The sequence below is a fragment of the Oryctolagus cuniculus genome, chromosome 1 (assembly GCF_051225735.1).
Source record: "Oryctolagus cuniculus isolate XC-2025 breed Fujian yellow rabbit chromosome 1, ASM5122573v1, whole genome shotgun sequence".
NCBI classification, from domain to species: domain Eukaryota; kingdom Metazoa; phylum Chordata; class Mammalia; order Lagomorpha; family Leporidae; genus Oryctolagus; species Oryctolagus cuniculus.
Genome location: NC_142867.1, coordinates 233,333,499 through 233,351,481, shown reverse-complemented (window position 1 = coordinate 233,351,481; position 17,983 = coordinate 233,333,499). Strand labels below are relative to the sequence as shown.

General features: G+C 64.2%; 1 protein-coding gene across 1 annotated transcript in view; it reads right to left on the bottom strand.

Moving 5' to 3' along the window:
• HMCN2 (hemicentin 2) overlaps positions 1-17,983 on the bottom strand; it is a 141,489-nt gene that overhangs the window by 70,469 nt on the left and 53,037 nt on the right. The window contains 9 exon segments of the mRNA XM_089306779.1: positions 63-189; positions 411-541; positions 1,370-1,564; positions 3,770-3,856; positions 4,508-4,762; positions 6,756-6,883; positions 16,080-16,245; positions 17,178-17,337; positions 17,437-17,549. Of these exon segments, the coding sequence (XP_089162905.1) occupies positions 63-189; positions 411-541; positions 1,370-1,564; positions 3,770-3,856; positions 4,508-4,762; positions 6,756-6,883; positions 16,080-16,245; positions 17,178-17,337; positions 17,437-17,549 (1,362 nt within the window).

Here is a 17,983-nt window from a genome sequence, read left to right as displayed (position 1 = left end):
GCCGTGGGCCTCTCTGTCCCGCTCTCTGCAGGCACACACGTGGCAGCTGGGGGCTCACTCACCGAGTACATGCAGATGGAAGTCCCTCTGGGCGGTCCCAGCCTGGTTCTCTGCCCTGCAGGAGTAGAGGCCGGAGTCGGCCTCTCGGATCCTGGGGAAGTGGAGGCGGTGGCTGCCCTCCTCTGGGATCTGGGCAGAGGCCGAGGGAGTGGGTGGACAACAGCAGTGAGAGCTGGCCGCTGTGCTCTCTCCACCAGGCAGCCCCTCAGGCTTTGTCCGGAGACCACAGTCCTCCACTGCCTCCCCAGGGAAACCCACCCCACTTCCCCACCTGCAGGAGCACCCCCCCAGAAAGCCCGAGCCCCACCTAAATCCCACCCACAGCCCGTCCACCCCAAGGGGCCACCTACCAGCTGCCCATCCTTGAGCCACACGATCTCGGGGGCTGGAGAGCCGTTTGCGTCGCATTCTAGTGTCAGGGACTGCCCGGCCATGCCCGACACGTTGGCCTTGCGCCCATCCTCACGGATACTGGGGGGCACTTGGGGGGCAAGACGTAGAGACGCTGGCCCCTCCCCTCAGAGCCACAGATGCTGGGGCCCCATCTGAGCTGCTCAGGCCCCGATTCCTGATCCTTCAGAGACCTGTGGGGCCTGTCATGGCTGTCACTGGGGTCCCAGGAGGTCTCTCTGCCCCAGCCCCTGACCTGGCCACAAGGGGCCCTGCAGACTGGGAACGGCCCCAGCAGCCTCACCCTGGGAGCTGCGCCCCGTGCGCCCAGGCCAGGGTCTCTCTGACACTGAGCACTGCAAGATGCCCCCGCATCTACACGGTGCTTGGCTCAGCCTGCCCTGGGAGGGTCTTTGCAGCCAGAACCTCCAGAGGCAGGGCCTGGGCACGTCTTTGCAACAGACGACCTAGGCTCGCCGGCGCAATGGGAGCTGCCTCGGCAGGTGGCCACAGGGGCCGCTAACACTGGCCGTGTCCATCCGTCAGCAGGAAGTGCTCCCCCAACCCAGGACACGCAGCATGACTGCAGGGGCAGGGGGCTCTCCCCGCAGGTGACGAGGACCCAGGGGTGAGGGGAGGAACTCCACTGCCCCCACGGCTCATTTACGGACTCACCTGCTGGGCCATCTGAAAAGCCAGGTGTGGCTCTGGGGAAGTGGGGTGCCCGACAACCAGCCACTCTGCCAGCACCCTCATGCCCTCACCCTCCCCGGCATCCCGAGAGACCGGTGGCCTCCCCTGCGGTGAGTTCTGGCACGCCCACATCTGGTGGCATCCATCAGATGCTGGCATCGCTATGGGCCTCCATCAGAAGGGGCCCCTGCAGCTCCCAGCCCCCAGCCCTGGGGTCCCTGCTCACCATAGACCACCAGCTTGGCTCTCCTGGACGCAGAGCCCGCCTCGTTGGTAGCCTGGCACTCGTAGTCACCACTGTCGCTGGGCGAGACCGAGGCCAGGAACAGAGAGCCCTCAGCCAGCACCTCCACACCCGGCTGGCCGCCCAGGGGCTCCGAGGATGGCCCCTTGCGCCATGTGACCTGCGGCTGGGGCGTCCCTGGGGGAAGGCGCAGGGAGCCATCAGCACCGTCTGTCACGTTCTGTCCCCGACGTGTCTCCCCCGGCACCTGCAGCTCACTCTGGCCCCCAGGGGTGCAGGTGCCCATATGCTTCCCTACTGAGGGGCCCCGGGCCCAGGGCCACATCCTGCTTTCTGGTTCCGCCCCCCACTTCCACTCCGCCCGCCCCACCAGCTCCCCAGTGCTCCACAGAGACGCACCCACACCGCTGCTGTCACTTTTGTCCCGAGGGCAGGTCCGGCTCCTCGCCACTAGCACAGTGCCCAGCACACAGTAGGTGCTAAGTGGACGGGCGAGCCTGGCGCTCACTCTGCACTGTGCCGTCAGATCAGGGCACAGGCGGGGGGACCCCAGCCTGCCACACCCCAGTATCCCCTCTGCCATCAGACTGTCACCACCCACACACCACAGCGCACACACGCACACCCCACAGCACACTCACACATACACACACACCTCACCACAGCACAGCACTCACACACACACCTCACACACACACCTCACACATACACCTCACACACACCACAGCACACACACACCACAGCACACTCACACATACACACACACACCTCACACACCACACCACAGCACACACACACACACCCCACAGCACTCACACACACACCTCACACACACATCCCACAGCACACTCACACATACACACACACATCCCACAGCACACTCACACATACACACACACCTCACACACCACAGCACACTCACACACACACACACCACAGTACACTCACACATACACACACACACACCTCACACACCACACCACAGCACACACACCACAGCACACACACAGCACACTCACACACACACAGCACGCACACACACACCCCTCCTAGCTCCCTCACTACCCTCTGACCCCTGCCCCTGCCCCCCCACCCCTGGGTTGTCTTTATTTGTATTTAAAACTATCTATTTAAATGGTTTTAATGCACAAACTTTAACCCAGCAAGGAGCCCTTACGGCAGGGCTGCCCTGAAGCCGAGGAGGGAAGAGTCCGGCGGCTGAGGCCGGGGCTGTCCCTGCAAATCACTCACTTTGCCCCCCACACCTCCCAATTCGCAGAGGCAGGGAAGGGAGGTCCCAAACCACCAGGAAGTGGGGGTCTGGGCTCCGGGCCTTCCCGTCCCACCCTCACAAGGAGGTGAAGGGCACGGCTGCAGGTGCCGGGAGCTGGGCCAGGTGCCAGTCCCTTCCTCCCTCAGGGTTCAAGGCCTCCGGGCTGGCAGCCAGGCAGGTGAAGTCCAGCCCAAGGACAAGACTTGCCAGGGATGGGGCACCAGAGGGCAGGAGCTGGGGTCGGGTGGGTCACTTCCCCACCCCCACCCCCAGTGCAGACCAGCCTCTCACTGGTACCACAGATGCACACAAGACGGCACCACGGCCCAGGCCCGGGACCTCAGAGGCCCTCCAGGTGGGCAGCTCCGTGAGGGTGAGCCCGCAGGTGCCGCTCCCCACTCCCTGCCCTCCCCACCTCTCCCCGGTCCTGTCCAGGGACTTCCCCGGCACCCGGGCCTGAGGAGGAGAAGCTGAGACAGAGGAGGCTCTCTGGGCTGCTGCTTAGGGAACCGGCCCCGCGCTCCCCTGCACCAGAGACCACCCTTCAGAGACCCCCGGCCGCTCTGGGCAGCAGCAGCAGTCACAGAAGAGCCCAGCGCCGAGAGAAGCATCAGGTGGGGTGGGCTGGGGGCGCGGTGAGGTCCTCGGAGAGGGGGAATCACCTGAGCCCACCCCAGCCCCTGAGCCCCTCCAGGCGCCAGGCAGCTGCTGGGGCCCAGCACTCTGTGAGTCCACGGGTCAGAGCAGGAGACTGAAGCCCGGGAAAGGGGAGCGAGCTGCCAGTATCACGCGGCCAGGAAGGGCTGAGCTGGGCTCCACGCTGCACCGCGGACCACAGGGGGCCTAGGACAGCTGCTGTGCCCAGGACCCCACGCATCCGCACTCCGCGAGGAAGTCTGGGGCCCCGACCCAAGGACCCGGGGCCACTCCGGCCCAGCAGTCACGCCCCCACCTGCTGAGGGGCTTCGGGCCTGATGGGCAGCCAGGGCTGGGGTCAACCCAGAGCGCCACCCCTCCCCGGGCCTGCACCACCCCTAACAAGAGAGTCAAGGCTTCTGCCCATCCCACAGGGCAGGGGCCTCCTCCCCGACCCGCGGGCCCAGCCTCACCTCTGGCCGGGCACGGCAGGCTGGCGTTCTCCCCCGCCACTCGCTCCAGCAGGTCACGCGTCTCCTCTGCCCCCCAGTATGGCGGCTCTGGCGGGAGGCAACACAGCCACACTCACCCCCTGAGGCCGAGTCTGGTCACCCAGGGCCAGGACATCCCCTGCTAGAATTTCCCAGCCCTCGGCCTCCCAGGGAGCGCACGCCCACCTCCTGCAGGGCAGCCCCACGCAGCAGCCACTGCAGCCCCGCCCACTGGCCCAGGAGGCTCCGTGCCCTCAGACACAGGCACTGAGCCGGCTCCTGTCCTCCCGTCTCCTCCCAGCAGCAGCTGCCCAAGCGTGTTCTAAATTCCCAGTGATGAAAACGCCCATGACCCAGAGCTTCCCACGTGCCACTCTCTCTCTCTGCCTCCCTTCTGCAGGTGAAAAGTCTGAGAGTCCGAGAGCGCGGACGAAGTGCAGCTGGGAGTGGGAACTCTGACCCTGGCCCAAGCCCCTGCTGCCTGCTCCGGCCCCAACCCCACCCCAGAGCCTCTGTCCACGCAGGTGCTCAGGGACCACAGGTCACAGCCCTGGCAGGAGCGTGGGGGGAGTGTCTGGGGACCTGCTCACCAGCAGAGGGCTCACCAAAGCTCCCGACGCAGGCAGGGCCCCGGAAGTCCCAGAGAACAAGGGCCGGGCGTGGCCGAGCCTGGCACAGAGCCCAGCCCCTCCGAAGGCCGTGCCGCTCGGGGACACTCACCCAGCACCCTGAGCTCCAGCTCCCACGCATCCACCCCAGCGCTGTTGGAGGCCTCACAGCGGTACCGCCCGGCGTCTGAGGTCTCCACAGCAGTGAACTGGATAGAGCCCTCGGGCCCCCTGCCCCGCAGGGCCGCTCCGTCCTTGGACCAGCTCAGCTGGGGCTCTGGCTGGCCCTCGGCCACACAGTTCAGGTCCAGGGCTTCTCCTGCCAGCACCTTCAGGACCCGAGGGCCCGGCTGCACCTGAGGGGGCACTGACAGCGTCCCGGGGAGGGGGTCAAGGTCGAGAGGCCCAGGTGAGAGGTCACGGCGCCTAGATCCCCACCACACCTCTGAATCACAGACCCATAAAGTCTGGCGACTCTTGTTGGCATGCAGGATAAGATTTTAGGACACCCCATGGGGACCGCCCCCCACCATGAGAACCCCTGGCCTTCCATCCCAACACCTGCTCCCTGCGTGTAGCTTGCTGACCCCGCCCCCACCCACCATTTGAGAAGCACCCCTTGGATGCTCCATATGGGGAAACTGAGGCCCAGGGGGTGCAGGGACTGACATCCTCACAGCCACAGGGCCCCCTTGTCACCAAGCCACACGAGGAGGGAATGGGAGCAGCATTAACACCGCTGACCTAGGGCTGGCCACAGCGTGCCCGCCGCGAGGCCGCTGACCATGGCTGCCAGGCCGGCACAGGCACCCTTGCTCCCTCCCCCTCCCTCCCCTGGCTGTGACAAGGACAGTGGGCCCCACCCCCTCAGAGTCGGGTCTCCATGCATTTTCTCCTCTCGCATCTCAGAGGCCCTTCCTGCAGGCTGGCCAAGGCCATGCCCGTCATACGACGGGGAAACTGAGGTTTGGGAAGGTTACTGGACTTGGCCGGGGTCACTCCTGCCCCTCGGCTGACAGGAGCTGCAGCCACCACCACCCTGGTCCCCGCAGCTCAGCCCCAGGGCACTCATGGGAGTTTATAGGACCCGGGGGCCACCCTGCTCCGGGACTTCCCGGGGATCTGGGACAAGTGTCCTGGGCCCTCGGGGGAAGCTGAGGCACACCCAGCCTGTTCCTGTTTCTGAGGAGCCGGGAGGTGTGACCATCTCGAGGTCGTATCTGGAGATACGCTGATGCTGGGTCAAGGCTGGCCCCTGCGCCGGGCCTCGCCGCCCAGGAGCTCCGGGAGCAGGCTCAGCTGCCTGCCCTTCCCTCGCGCGCACCTGCTGGGCTCACCGACCCCTCTGACCACGACAGGATGGGCACTATCATGGCTCCACCTTACAACCAAGGCTCAGAGAGGCCAAGCAAGTGACCTAAGGCCACAAAGCCCAGCTCTGCCCGCTGCAGGGCCCTGCTCGTCCCCCTGCCTCCTGCTGATGCCCCCACCCAAGCCTGCAGCAAACCTTCCAGCCCTTCACTCCCTGGACCTCAGCCTGCCCATCTGTGAAATGGAACGCCAGCAGGTCCAGGTTTGCAGGCCAGAGGGTCTGTCTCGGCCACGTGGCTCAGCTCGTACGGAGTCAAGGCCATCCCGGACGACGCGTAGACGGACGTGGATAGCTACGTCCAGGAAGACCCATGTGAATGGACGCTGAGATTCCAGATAACTGACCGATGTCATGAAGACGATCTGGTCACAGGGCCAGTGGTTTCAATATGCAGAAGCCGCTCTTTGCTTACAGCCCCCGTGCACAAGGGGCGGCTCGCACAGGCCTTCCCGTCCTGACCGCCTCCTTGGCTATCTGAGACAAGGCCCCTGGCTTGCACCAGCTGGCTTCCTCTGAACGGGACCGGGCACCACAGAGAACGGCCACTCCCAGGACCCCATCAGGCCAGGGGCCACAACCAGAACGGGGTGTTCAGGACCCCGGCCCAGGGGAAGGTTGTGCCCCAGGGGCTGCGGGGAGCCCGGCGTTCAGTGGACACTGCCATATGCCCGGGTTCCTGCACAGCTGGGCGGGGCCGGGAACTGGACAGGGCATCCCTGAGACCCACATCCATGGGTTCCCCACCCACAGGTGCACCCCACACTAGGTCCCCACTGGGCCTCTGCTCAGCGTCTCCTGCCCCTGGCTGAGGGCTATGGGAGAGGTGGAGCCAGCGGTGGACAGCAAGCAGGAGGCGTGAGGAAGGGGGCGGGACCTGAGAGAAGCTGGGTGTGGGGAGGGAAGGGGTCTGAGGCCTGGCACAGAGGCGGGGGGGGGGGGGCAGGGAGCAGGGACCCAGGGAGACCCCGAGCCCACCAGCCAGCCCTACCTTGCACCCTGAGGATGTAGCGCCGGGAGGCGGACCCTGCCGGGTTACTTGCCGTGCACTCATAGTGGCCACTGTCACCTGCCTGGGCCTGGGCCAGACGCAGGGAGCCCGAGGGGAGGAGGCCATGCCTGCGAGAAGGACGGCCACCAGTGAGACCCCAACCAACCCTACCCAACAGAAAGACTTCAGGACCCCACCTGCAGCAACCGCCTCCCCCAGGAAGCCTGCTGGGACTGCCCACTTTGACTCCACCCCTGAACTACCTCCATGTCCCAAACCACCTGGCCTGGGCCAAGCCCCAACCCTATAGGAGTCCAGAGTCTGAACCCTTCCCAGCCGTGTGACTTGGGGCAGCTGCTGCACCTCCTGGAGTCTACATACCTCATCTGTAAAATGGGACTCAAAGGGCTGACGTCAGAGGCTGGCTCTGCCCAGGTCCTGGCCCCGTCACACCCAGTGCTTGCTCCCTCCCACACCACACACCTGCCCCCCCAAAGATGAGGCCCCTTTGGGAGGCCTCTCCTCAGCTTTGCGAGAGGAACCTCTGATCCCAAGCCCCCCACATCTAAGTGCCAGGCCCCCCGACTGCCCCCTTTGGGGGGCCCTTCCTCCAGAGCTGTACCGAGGACCCTCGGGGGAAGCTGAGACTCCCGTCCTCGCCTTCCAAATCCACCCACCTTTCTGAAGTCACCTGACTCCTCCCACAAGGTCCTGGACCCCCAGCCAGGCTCCTGCAGCTGGGCCGGCCCCCAGGGCCCCTGCAGACATGATGTCACCAGCCACATGTGCTGGCTGTGGAATCCCCTGCCCCCGTAAAACAGGGAGGGCAGCTGCGGCCACTGGCCCCAGCTGGCCCCGAGAGCACGTGGCCGGTGCCGGGGTGGGGGACCCCAAGGGCCGGTCCCCAGCCTTGCCCTCAGTGGGGGTCGCCAGCTGGGTTCTAGAAGCCAACAGCCCTGGGGGCTCTGGACTTGGCCCCCGCCCCCCTTTCTGCTCTGTCTCAGTGTCCTCCACGAAATGGAGCTCACAGAGTCACCCACAGGACCCTCGGAGACCCTCGCAGTCCCTGCCCCACCCACCCTGGGCAGCTGCCAGCCAAGCGCTGGGCACAGGCCTCCACCAGGTCTGTACCACAGAAACCCTCCCCGTCCACAGAGTGGCACAATCACTGCCCCCCCAACAGCCCCCTTGGGTGCTGGCCTGGTGCGTGGCTGAGGGGGCGACCTGCACGGCCACATGCCTGCCATGTGAGGTCGGGGTCACTCAGCCTTCCCAGAATGTGTCAGGACAGCGTGACCTCCCGCACAGCACAGACCTGGAGCAGAGAGGCACCCGCAGGGCCGGCTGCTTCTGCACCCGTGAACGCCACGCGGGGCTGCTCGCTTCTTCACTACCTCACAGACACGCGCAGTGTCCACGTGTCGCCAAGTCCCCCCTCGTCACGGCACGGTACTCCCTCACGGCTTCTGGGTGGACATTCCAGCACCTGGCTCCTCCCCCCTCTTTCCCACGCTGCGTGTGCCTCCCCTGCACTGGGGCTGCCCTTCCAAGGGGACCTCGTCCGACCTGGCCCTGGCCCAGTCTCCAACGGGCCGGACCAGGCAGGGCGCACGATGGGTAAGGCGTGGACGACGAGGCGGCAATGCTGGCGTGTTGCTGCCACCGCCGCAGCGAGGCTCGAGGGCTCAGGAGCGGGTGTGAGGCCGGCGCAGGTCCTACCCAGACTGCATAGCAGCCCCCCAGCCCCCCACCGCGAGCCGGGACCACGAGGGCTGGGAACTGCCGTTCTGGATCCAAACGGGCTGTGCAGCCTCAGGCAGGGGCGTCGACATCTCTGAGCCCCAAATCCCAACTCCGGCACCTCAGGGTGGCCTCGAAATTCTTCTGGTGACTTCAGGGACCACAGAACCCCTTGCTCTCTCCCTTTCCAACCCCTTGAAATGACAGGAAGTGGGAGCTACTAACACACACACACAGATAAGCAACAAAGGACACCCTCAAAGCGGGGGTGCCAAGTGCTCCCAGCAGTAGAAGCGGGCACCTCGTCCTCCTCGAGGACAGAACCCATTTTATAGATGGACAGGCTGAGGCCTGCGGAGCCCAAAAGAAGTTCCTCGTGCCTCCAGCAGAGCTGTGCTGCACGAAACGCCGGTCCGGTCACACCCCTGCCTGCTTTAAACCATGCTGTGACCAACTGCTGCTCCCTGGACAGAACCCCAGCACAGCCTGCGGGGACCCGCGGGAACCAGCCCCGGCCCCCACTTCTGCCTCCCCCGAAGCCCACGCGGCTGCGCCAGGCCACTGTTTGTCCATCCGCTGTCCCAGAGGCTCGGCTGGAGGCTCGGGGCAGGGGAGGGGCAGGAGGAAATGCGGAGGACACGGTGGCGGTGTCATTAGCAGGAGCGCCTGCTCACGGGTGCAGCCAGATGGCTCCATGCGGCGCCCAGATGAGGACGCGACGAGGTGCTGGGGAATTTCCTGTTTATGACACCCAGCTGGCTCGGGCCACACTGTGGGGGCGAGGCACGAGCAGATGTCAGAGGCGGGGGCGGGATCCAGGAGGGGCCCCCCACCCTGCCCGTGAGCTCCAGACCTGTCCCCAGAGACCAGGGGCATCCGCCAGGGCTCGAGCAGTGCAGAGCCTGGCCACAGTCACACACGGTCCCCAGGACACACCTGAGCGCAGCCCGCTGGGCTCCCCTCTGCAGCCACCGCTGGGCCCTGCTCCTGACACCGTCACCACCTGTCGCTGTCTATTGGCTCCAGAGGAGAAGTCAGGTGTGCCCAGGTCCCCGGAGTGTCCCAGCCCTTGGCACAGGCCTGGCCCCTCCTAGGTGCTCTATGACCATGGGATGGTGGATTCCAGCTGTCCCCTGCCCGCACACTTCCACTCCCTCCCCCCCTCCCCCATCTCAGTGCTGTCCAGCTTTCCCTGGACCCATGTTCAAGGCAACACAGGCTGCAGCTCCTCCAGGAAGCCCTCCCTGATGACCCCAGGAAGCTGGAACTCCCCCTGCTGAGTGGCCCTGGGCCCAGTGCAGCCATTCATTCCTTCAGTCATTCATATTCATATGCATAAACAGGGCTGCCCGGGGCTGGAGTTGGGCAGGAGTACGCCTATCCTCAGGTTCCCCAGGGTCTGGGCTGCCTGTCTGCCTCAGTCCCTCCTGCTCCCCCTGCAACAGAGGGCCTTCCGGAACTGGGGTCCCTGGCTGCACTTCCCATGGGTGCCCACACAGCCAGGCAGCCCTCAGCAGGAGCCTGCTGCACACTAGGCATGCGCCAGGACCCGTGTCCACGGTGGCAGTGGGGAGGGGGAGGCAGGCTAGCCTGGAGGGTCACCGCGACCCTCACCTGCACACCATGCCTGCACTGGCGCCACAGACCCTGGTCAGAAAAGCTCAGATGGCAAAGCCATGCTGGGAAAATTGAGGAAAAAGAGCCCGATATTCTCCAAGGTCAGCGTGATGTGCTGGGAGCTGGGGGGTGGGGGGAGGGGGGAGGCACGCCATGAGCCTGGATATGACGAACCCACCAGTGCGGCATCGCCAACAGGCACGGCGCCCGTGCCAGAACAGCTCTCAGCTATCCAGTGCCTCCTGGGTACACCGTGCGGTCTCAGCTACTCCCGGGTACACCACACAGCTCTCAGCTACTCCCGGGTACACCGCGCGGTCTCAGCTACTCCCGGGTACACCACATGGCTCTCAGCTACTCCCGGGTACACCGCGCGGTCTCAGCTACTCCCGGGTACACCACGCGGCTCTCAGCTACTCCCAGGTACACCGCGCGGCTCTCAGCTACTCCCGGGTACACCACATGGCTCTCGGCTACTCCCGGGTACACCGCGCGGTCTCAGCTACTCCCGGGTACACCGCGCGGCTCTCAGCTACTCCCGGGTACACCACATGGCTCTCAGCTACTCCCGGGTACACCACATGGCTCTCAGCTACTCCCGGGTACACCACGCGGCTCTCAGCTACTCCCGGGTACACCACATGGCTCTCAGCTACTCCCGGGTACACCGCGCGGTCTCAGCTACTCCCGGGTACACCGCATGGCTCTCAGCTACTCCCGGGTACACCGCATGGCTCTCAGCCTCTCCTGGGTACACCACATGGCTCTCAGCTACTCCCGGGTACACTGCGCGGTCTCAGCTACTCCCGGGTACACCGCGCAGTCTGAACTACTCCCGGGTACACCGCGCGGTCTCAGCTACTCCCGGGTACACCACGCAGCTCTCAGCTACTCCCGGGTACACCACATGGCTCTCAGCTACTCCCGGGTACACTGCGCGGTCTCAGCTACTCCCGGGTACACCACACAGCTAAGCACCTGCCAGACATATTCCCTCACACACGTCCAGCAGCCAGACTCTAAGGCCTACTCATTACCTCACTGCCTTTGCATAACAGAAGATGGGTGAGAGAGACCCAGCTCCTGGGACCACGGCCACCCAGCCGCTCAGGGGTCCTGACCCTCACAATCTGCAACGATGCCCCCAACCCCGGTGACCTAGATGTTCCACTCTGGGGTCTCCTTAGCTGGAATGTTCTCCAGAAAGACAGAGACACTGGCCTCCCACTGAACCTCCAGCGGGCAACCTGCTGGAGACAGGTGGAGACCCCACGCCTGGGCTCCTGGTGACCGGGCCAGCGGCCCCCTTGCAGGGTGGGTGGGAGTATGGCACTGAGAAAACCTGGGGGAAGCAGACGCAGGCACTCCATCCTCTCGCTGCCCCCGCCTCTTCGGGACTTGGGTCTTGGCCCGCATGGGACCCTGGCCTGCTGCCTCCGGGAGCCACAGCCCGAGCCAGGGCGGCTCACAGCTGTCTCAGCTCCACAACAGAATCACAAACAAACACCGTTGCCTGGAAACCGTGCCTCGCCCCAGCATCCCGGGGCCGAGTCCCAGGACCAGAGCCAAGGGATGCTGTCTGGCTATCAGCACCTGCCCAACCCTTTCATCGCTCAGATGGGAAGACTGAGGCCTGGGGAGGGCAGGGTCTTGTTCATGGTCACCGAGCCAGCCGGGATGCTGCCAGGGGGAGACCCCGGTCTGCGTTCCCTGGTTCGGCCTTGGCACAGTCCCGGGCACGCGGTGTTGCTCCGCCACTGCTGCTGTCGACACAATGCTGGACTCACGGCGCCGTCTCCATCAAGAGCAGCCCGGGAGATAAGGAGCACATCCCGCCCTTGCCCTCGGCCGTCCACTTGCAGGGTTCAGCGCCATGGAAATGACCCCAGAGAGAAGGGCAGCGTCTGTTCAAGGACCCTCAGCTGCCCCGCCGTGGACTGCTGCGCCCCTCCCCCACCCACGACAGCTCAGCCGCAAGGAGAGTCCATCCGGACGTCGCTTTGCTCTTGAAAGCGAAGCAAGTGGCGTGGGCCAGGGAGAAGGCGCGGGAGAATCACTGAGGGCAGAGCAGAAGAGGCGCCACGTCACTCTGTGACAGCACGTGCATGGCGCGGCAGCGAGAGGGACTGGGCACGCCGCCGCGGGCGGGCCGGGGCAGCACTCACCGCTTCTCAGACCCCCGCTGTGTTCCCCTCACTTAGGACTTGCTCACTCAGGGGCAGGAGACACCCAGAGAGGTCAGCTCAGTGTGTCCTCCAGGCAGGGCAGTGACGTGACCCAGCTGACCCCGCCCAGACACCAGGTGTGTGCATGTCTGCGTGTGCACGCCTGGTGTGTCTGTGTGTGCACGTGTGTGCATGTCTGTGTGTGCACGCCTGGTGTGTCTGCGTGTGCATGTGTGTGCATGACTATGTGTGCACGCCTGGTGTGTCTGTGTGTGCATGTGTGTGCATGTCTGTGTGTGCACGCCTGGTGTGTCTGCGTGTGCATGAGTCTGTGCATGTGTGTCCACACCTGGTGTGTCTGCGTGTGCTCAGTCTGCATGTATCTGCATGTGTCTGAGTGTGTCCAAGTCTGTCCATGCCTGGTGTGTCTGCGTGTGCTCATGTCTGTCATGTCTGTGTGTATCTGCATGTGTCTGATTGTGTCCATGTCTATGCAGGCCTGGTATATCTGTGTGCTTGTGTTTGCGTGTATCTGCATGTGTCTGAGGGTGTCCATGTCTGTGCATGTCCGTGTGTCCATGCCTGGCGTGTCCACATGTGATCATGCTTGTGTTTGACCAGGGCCCCGCTCTGGCAGTCAGAAAGTCAGGGTTTGGTTCCGTCACACACATGTTCTGTTTGCTCCTCCATGTCCTAGGCCTGGTACCATTCAGACCACCCACTTCTAGGCTGAGAAAGAGGCCACCCCTGGCCAAACACAGATAGAGGAGTCCTCGGAGGCTCGCATACCTTTGCTGTCAACCCTGACTATGCCGCAGGCTACCTGCAGCCCCGGGTTCTGGAGCTGTGCAGGACCCCAGCTGCCCGGCTGAGCACCCGGCTGGGGTCACGCAGGGTGGAGGGACAAAACCAGGGACAGAGGGAGGGGCACGGCAGAGCTCACAAAGGTGGGAGGAGCATGAGGGCACACAGGAGGAAGAGGAGGAGAGGACGAGGAGCAAGGAGAGGGGAGGGGAGGCAGAGGGCAACTAGGGTTCGCGGAAGTGAGTTTCCAGCTTCCACAATGGCGGCTCGGATGCCAACCCTTGGGGCACCCTTGGAGAAGGAAGAGGAGGAAGAGGAAGGGAAGGGAAGGGGCGGGGGGAGAGGAGGCAGGGGCAGCAGACAGCCAGCACCTGTCCCCCCACCACGCGCTGTGCATTTTCCATGGAGGTTGTTGTCTGCGAGGTAGGGAAAGAGGAAAAGAGATGCCTCATCTGCTGCATACCGCAAATGCCTACAGTGACCAGGGCTGGGCCGGTGGGGGCCGGTGGGGGCCGGGAACCTGGAGCTAACTCCATCCGGGTCTCCCACACGAGTGGCAGGGGCCCAGTCACTGCTGTCTCCTGGTATGTGAATCAGCAAAAAGCTGGAATCAGCAGCCACAGATGCTGCAGTAGGAGGCGCGGGCGTCTTACCATCAGGGCCAAACGCCTGCCCCATGGAGCCTCACAAGTCCTCATTTTCAGGCCAAGTTCAGGGGGCACTCAAGGGGAGCAGCCCAGGGGTCTGGGAGAGATGGAGCTTTGTTCTGTGTGTGCATCTCTGGGTGGCAGGGAGGCCCAAAGAGCTCTGAGGACCCAGAGCCTACAGGAGTAGTTAAAATACAATCAGTGGGCACCAGCGCTGTGGCTCAGTGGGTAAAGCCCCTGCCTGCGGTGCCAGCATCCCATATGGGTGCCAGTTAGAATCCCAGCTGCTCCACTTCTGATCCAGCTCTCTGCTATGGCCTGGGAAAGCAGCAGAAGGTGGCCCAAGTGCTTGGGCCCCTGCACTCACGTGGGAGACCCAGGAGAAGCTCCTGGCTTTGGTCTGGCCCAGCCCTGGCCCCTGCAGCCAACTGGGGAATGCAGCGGCGGATGGAAGGTCTCTCTGTCTCTCCCTCTCTCTAACTGTGCCTTCCAATTAAATAAAATAAATCTATAAAAAAAACTTTTTTTAAAAAAAAGGAAGGAAGGAATACAATCAGCAGTGAGAGTGTTCACAGTCTTCAACGGCAGGAACAACCTGAGATCCATCCACCAGGGAGTGGATGGACAATGGGGGGTGTGGCCACAAGCTGCAAAGCCGCCCAGCCACAAAGAGGAACGAGTTCTGCACCACGTTACAACACGGGTGAACCCCGCAACCTCAGGCTCCGTGAAGGTCCATGTACAACTCCACTGATGAGAAACCCCCAGAAGAGCTAAGTCCTAAGAGACAGAAAGCAGATTCGCGGTTGCCAGGGGCTGGGGCAGGGACGGTGCGGGAACGGGGGCGGCTGCTGGTGGGTCCGGAGTTTCCCAGGGGGCTGTGGGGGCGGGGGGTGTGACGATGCTTTCAAGTTGACGGCGGTGATGGCCGCCCAGCTCTGCGACTGCGGTGAGCCCGCGGAAGCATGCACTTTAAATACGCGAATTGTCCAGTGCGCGAACTCCAGCCCCAGGCAGCTGCTCTGTGCAGGACGCGGGCGAGAAACAGCAGAAATGTGCAGGATGATCATCTCTTAAAAGCCGCAAATGCTGCCCTCGTTTCTGAAGAGCAGCGGGAACATGAGATCAAAGGCGAGACGTTTCAGCCCTGACGACATCCCCAGCCGTCCTTGTCCAAGCGAATTTCAGTAATGTCCACTTCACCCATGGAGAAAGGCGGCCAACGGCGGCCGGGGGCCACCCAGGTCCACACCCGAGCAGGGAGCAGCCGAGGCGAGCTCGGGGCCGAAGAACCCCAGGGAGTCACCCCTCGAGCACATTTTCCCCTCTTCCATAAACTCCCAGCATCCCATAAATCTACGAGAAACAGTCAAACAGCAAGAAGCAAAGAGGAGGAAGCGGCGGCGGGACAGAACAGACTGGCCACCGACGGCAGACTGCAAAACGCCTGCAACTGTACAGCTCCCGGCTGACCCATCAACGCCGCACGGCAAGGAGAAGTCAGCGAGTGACAACGCCGCTCCCACTGCAGGAGCAAGCCGCACGCGCGCAGGCACTCGGCCACCCCCAGCCCCACTCAGCAGCTAGGACAGGGCCTCCTGGGGTGACACCCACAGAGCCAAGGGGCTGGGGCCCCTGCAGACACAGCCCGGGGAAGGACCCCTGGCCCCCAGCCACATTTAGTGGTGCACAGCCTCCAGGTCAGGAACAGTTCATCAGACAGAAGTGCAGAGATGCAAAGACACACGCAGCGGCTGGGGACAGTGTGCAGAGCAGGCTGCTCAGGGACCGTCTCTGGAAGATCTCAAAGACCTCGCCAGGGCTGATGTCACTGGCCTGAGCCGCAGCTCCTCCCCCCAGGGTCAAAGGTCCCAGGAGTTTCCAGGCTCCCCCCACCCCTCCTGCCTTGGAGGATGGAGGGGGACAGCCTGGTTCTGAAGGGTCCCAGCGTCCCAGGCAGAAGCAGGGAGCCAGGGCCCCAGATGCCAGACACGTAGGCGCCCACACAGGCCGGGAGGCGGCATATGCCGAGGTCCAGGGTGAGGTCTCAGCCCTGGCTTTGCCCCGTGTTAGCCGGGAGACCCTGCGTGGTGATCCCCAGGGTCCCTGTGCAGTTCAGGGCTGGGGCTGGGGCGGGGGCACAGCAGGTGAAGCCACCGCCTGGGACTCTGGCAGCCCACATCTGAGCAGCTGCTCGGCTTCCGATCCAGCTCCCTGCTAATGTGCATGGGCGCAGGGGCCCCATAGAGAAGCCTCCTGTGCAGAAGGCGGTGGGCACGCCCTGGGGCGTCCACAGAGTCGCACACATCTGCTGGGTCTCTGGCCACCTGGAGGCCACGGATTGGGCTCACCTGTCAGCGCCGGGCAGCACGGGGTGGGAGTCCTTTGTCCAGGTGACCAGTGGGGGCGGGGAGCCCCGGGCCTCGCAGTCCAGGGTCACCTCTTCTCCAGCCTTCACCACGACCCTCAGAGGCGCGTCAGTGTCGAGGGACCCATTCCCATGGACCCTGGGCTTGGCTGGGGCGGGGGGGGGGGAGCAAGCAGACCCGTGAGCAAGGCCGGGAGGGCAGCGGGGCCTGCTGGACGGCTCCCCCGGGAAGCAGAGCTGGTGCTGTGACCTGGACCTTGGGGAGGCCCAGGATGTGGGCGTGGCTGGAGAGCGCTGGCGGTTTCCCTCCCCTCCCCCACCTTCCCTGAGGACAACATTCCCAGTCTGTCCTCTCCCCTCTCGACACCCCCCCACCACGCAGATTCCCCTGGGGTCTTCCTCTCAAGCCCGAGGAGCCCCTGAGGACAGAGAGGACTCTGTCCCATCCTTCCTCTGCCCCCCCACCCCGTGCTCCGTGCTGGAGGCACCCAGGGCACATCTGAGCGACAAGTGCACATCTGAGCGACAAGAATGACGCCGCCATCCAGTGGGGCACAGAAAGCCCCCCAGCCCACTTTGTCCCCCCACATCATTAGTTCAGAGAAGAAATGCCACCCCCTTTGAACTTTTTTTTTTTTTTTTTTCAATAGAAAAATTTGGCTCTGGGAGGACCCGGCGGGCTGACATTCACTCATCAACCCCCACCCGGTTACGGGGTGCCCTGCTCTGCCCTGACGGCTGGGAGATGGGCCCACCCCGCCTCCTCACAGCAGTGAGGGTCTGCAGGCCATAGCGGCATCGAACCCTTCACCGTGCAAATAATGACTTAACCACTGTCGTGACCCATGCTACAAAGAGGACAGTCCAGCCAGGGGCAGGAGCCAGCTGGGCTTCCAAACAGAAGGACAGCCCGTGCAAAGGCCCCGTGGCAGGATGGGCCATTGCAGAAATGTGTGAGGAGGTGGGCAGGGCCCGGCCTCCTGGCAGACCTGGTTCCCGGGGACTTACAAAGGCGGAGTTGGAGCCACTCTGCCCCCACACCAGCTGCAACCCCCTCTCACCAGGGCCCGCGGTCACTCACTGTTGACAGACAGCCGCATCTCCTGGCTGGAGAAGCCCACGGCGTTAGTGGCCGTGCAGACGTAGGCCCCGGCATCCCGGGCTGACGGCTGAGCGATGACCAGGGTGCCGTCCTTGCTCACGTTGTAGTGGGTGCCCCTTGAGGTCAGAGCCTTGGTTTCCTAGGACAGGGCCACAGGTGACGTGGCCGGAGCCCATACCCTCCCCAGGGTGCACAGGGCCCACCCTCGGGGACTCTCCCAGCAACAGGCTCCGCCTACCTTGGTCCAGGTGATGGTGGGGGTGGGGACTCCAGAGGCCAGGCAGGGGAGGGAGGCTGGCACCCCTTCGTTGGTGACATGGTGCGTGGCCGTGGGGTGGATCCTGGGCGGCACTTGGACAAACAAACCGATTCCATCAGCCGGGAACACCCACAGCAGCCCCCCTACTGTAGCCCACATGCACTCAGGTCATGGCACCGCTCTGCCTCAGAGGCCAGCGGAACCCATTCCCGCCTCACGGCATTCTGGGAAAGGCTGAAGCCGGGAGCACGAGGGACGGACGGGCGGAGCTCCCAGGACACCGGGGCAGGGGTGGCGCCAGGTGCACGTCGCTGCCCCCTACAGCCGCCCCAGCCTCAAGTGCAGGAGCACAGATGGGTGGGTGGGTGGGTGGGGCTGCAGGCATGAGGGGGCGGGGAGAGCTCTGTGCCTCCGCCAGCTCTGTCAGTGGAACTGCTCTGAAAAACCGGGTGCTGGGGCGGGGGGGGGGAGGCAATGCCGCTGCCACGTGGGGAACACTGAGTGACGTAAGCCACTTACTCCAGAG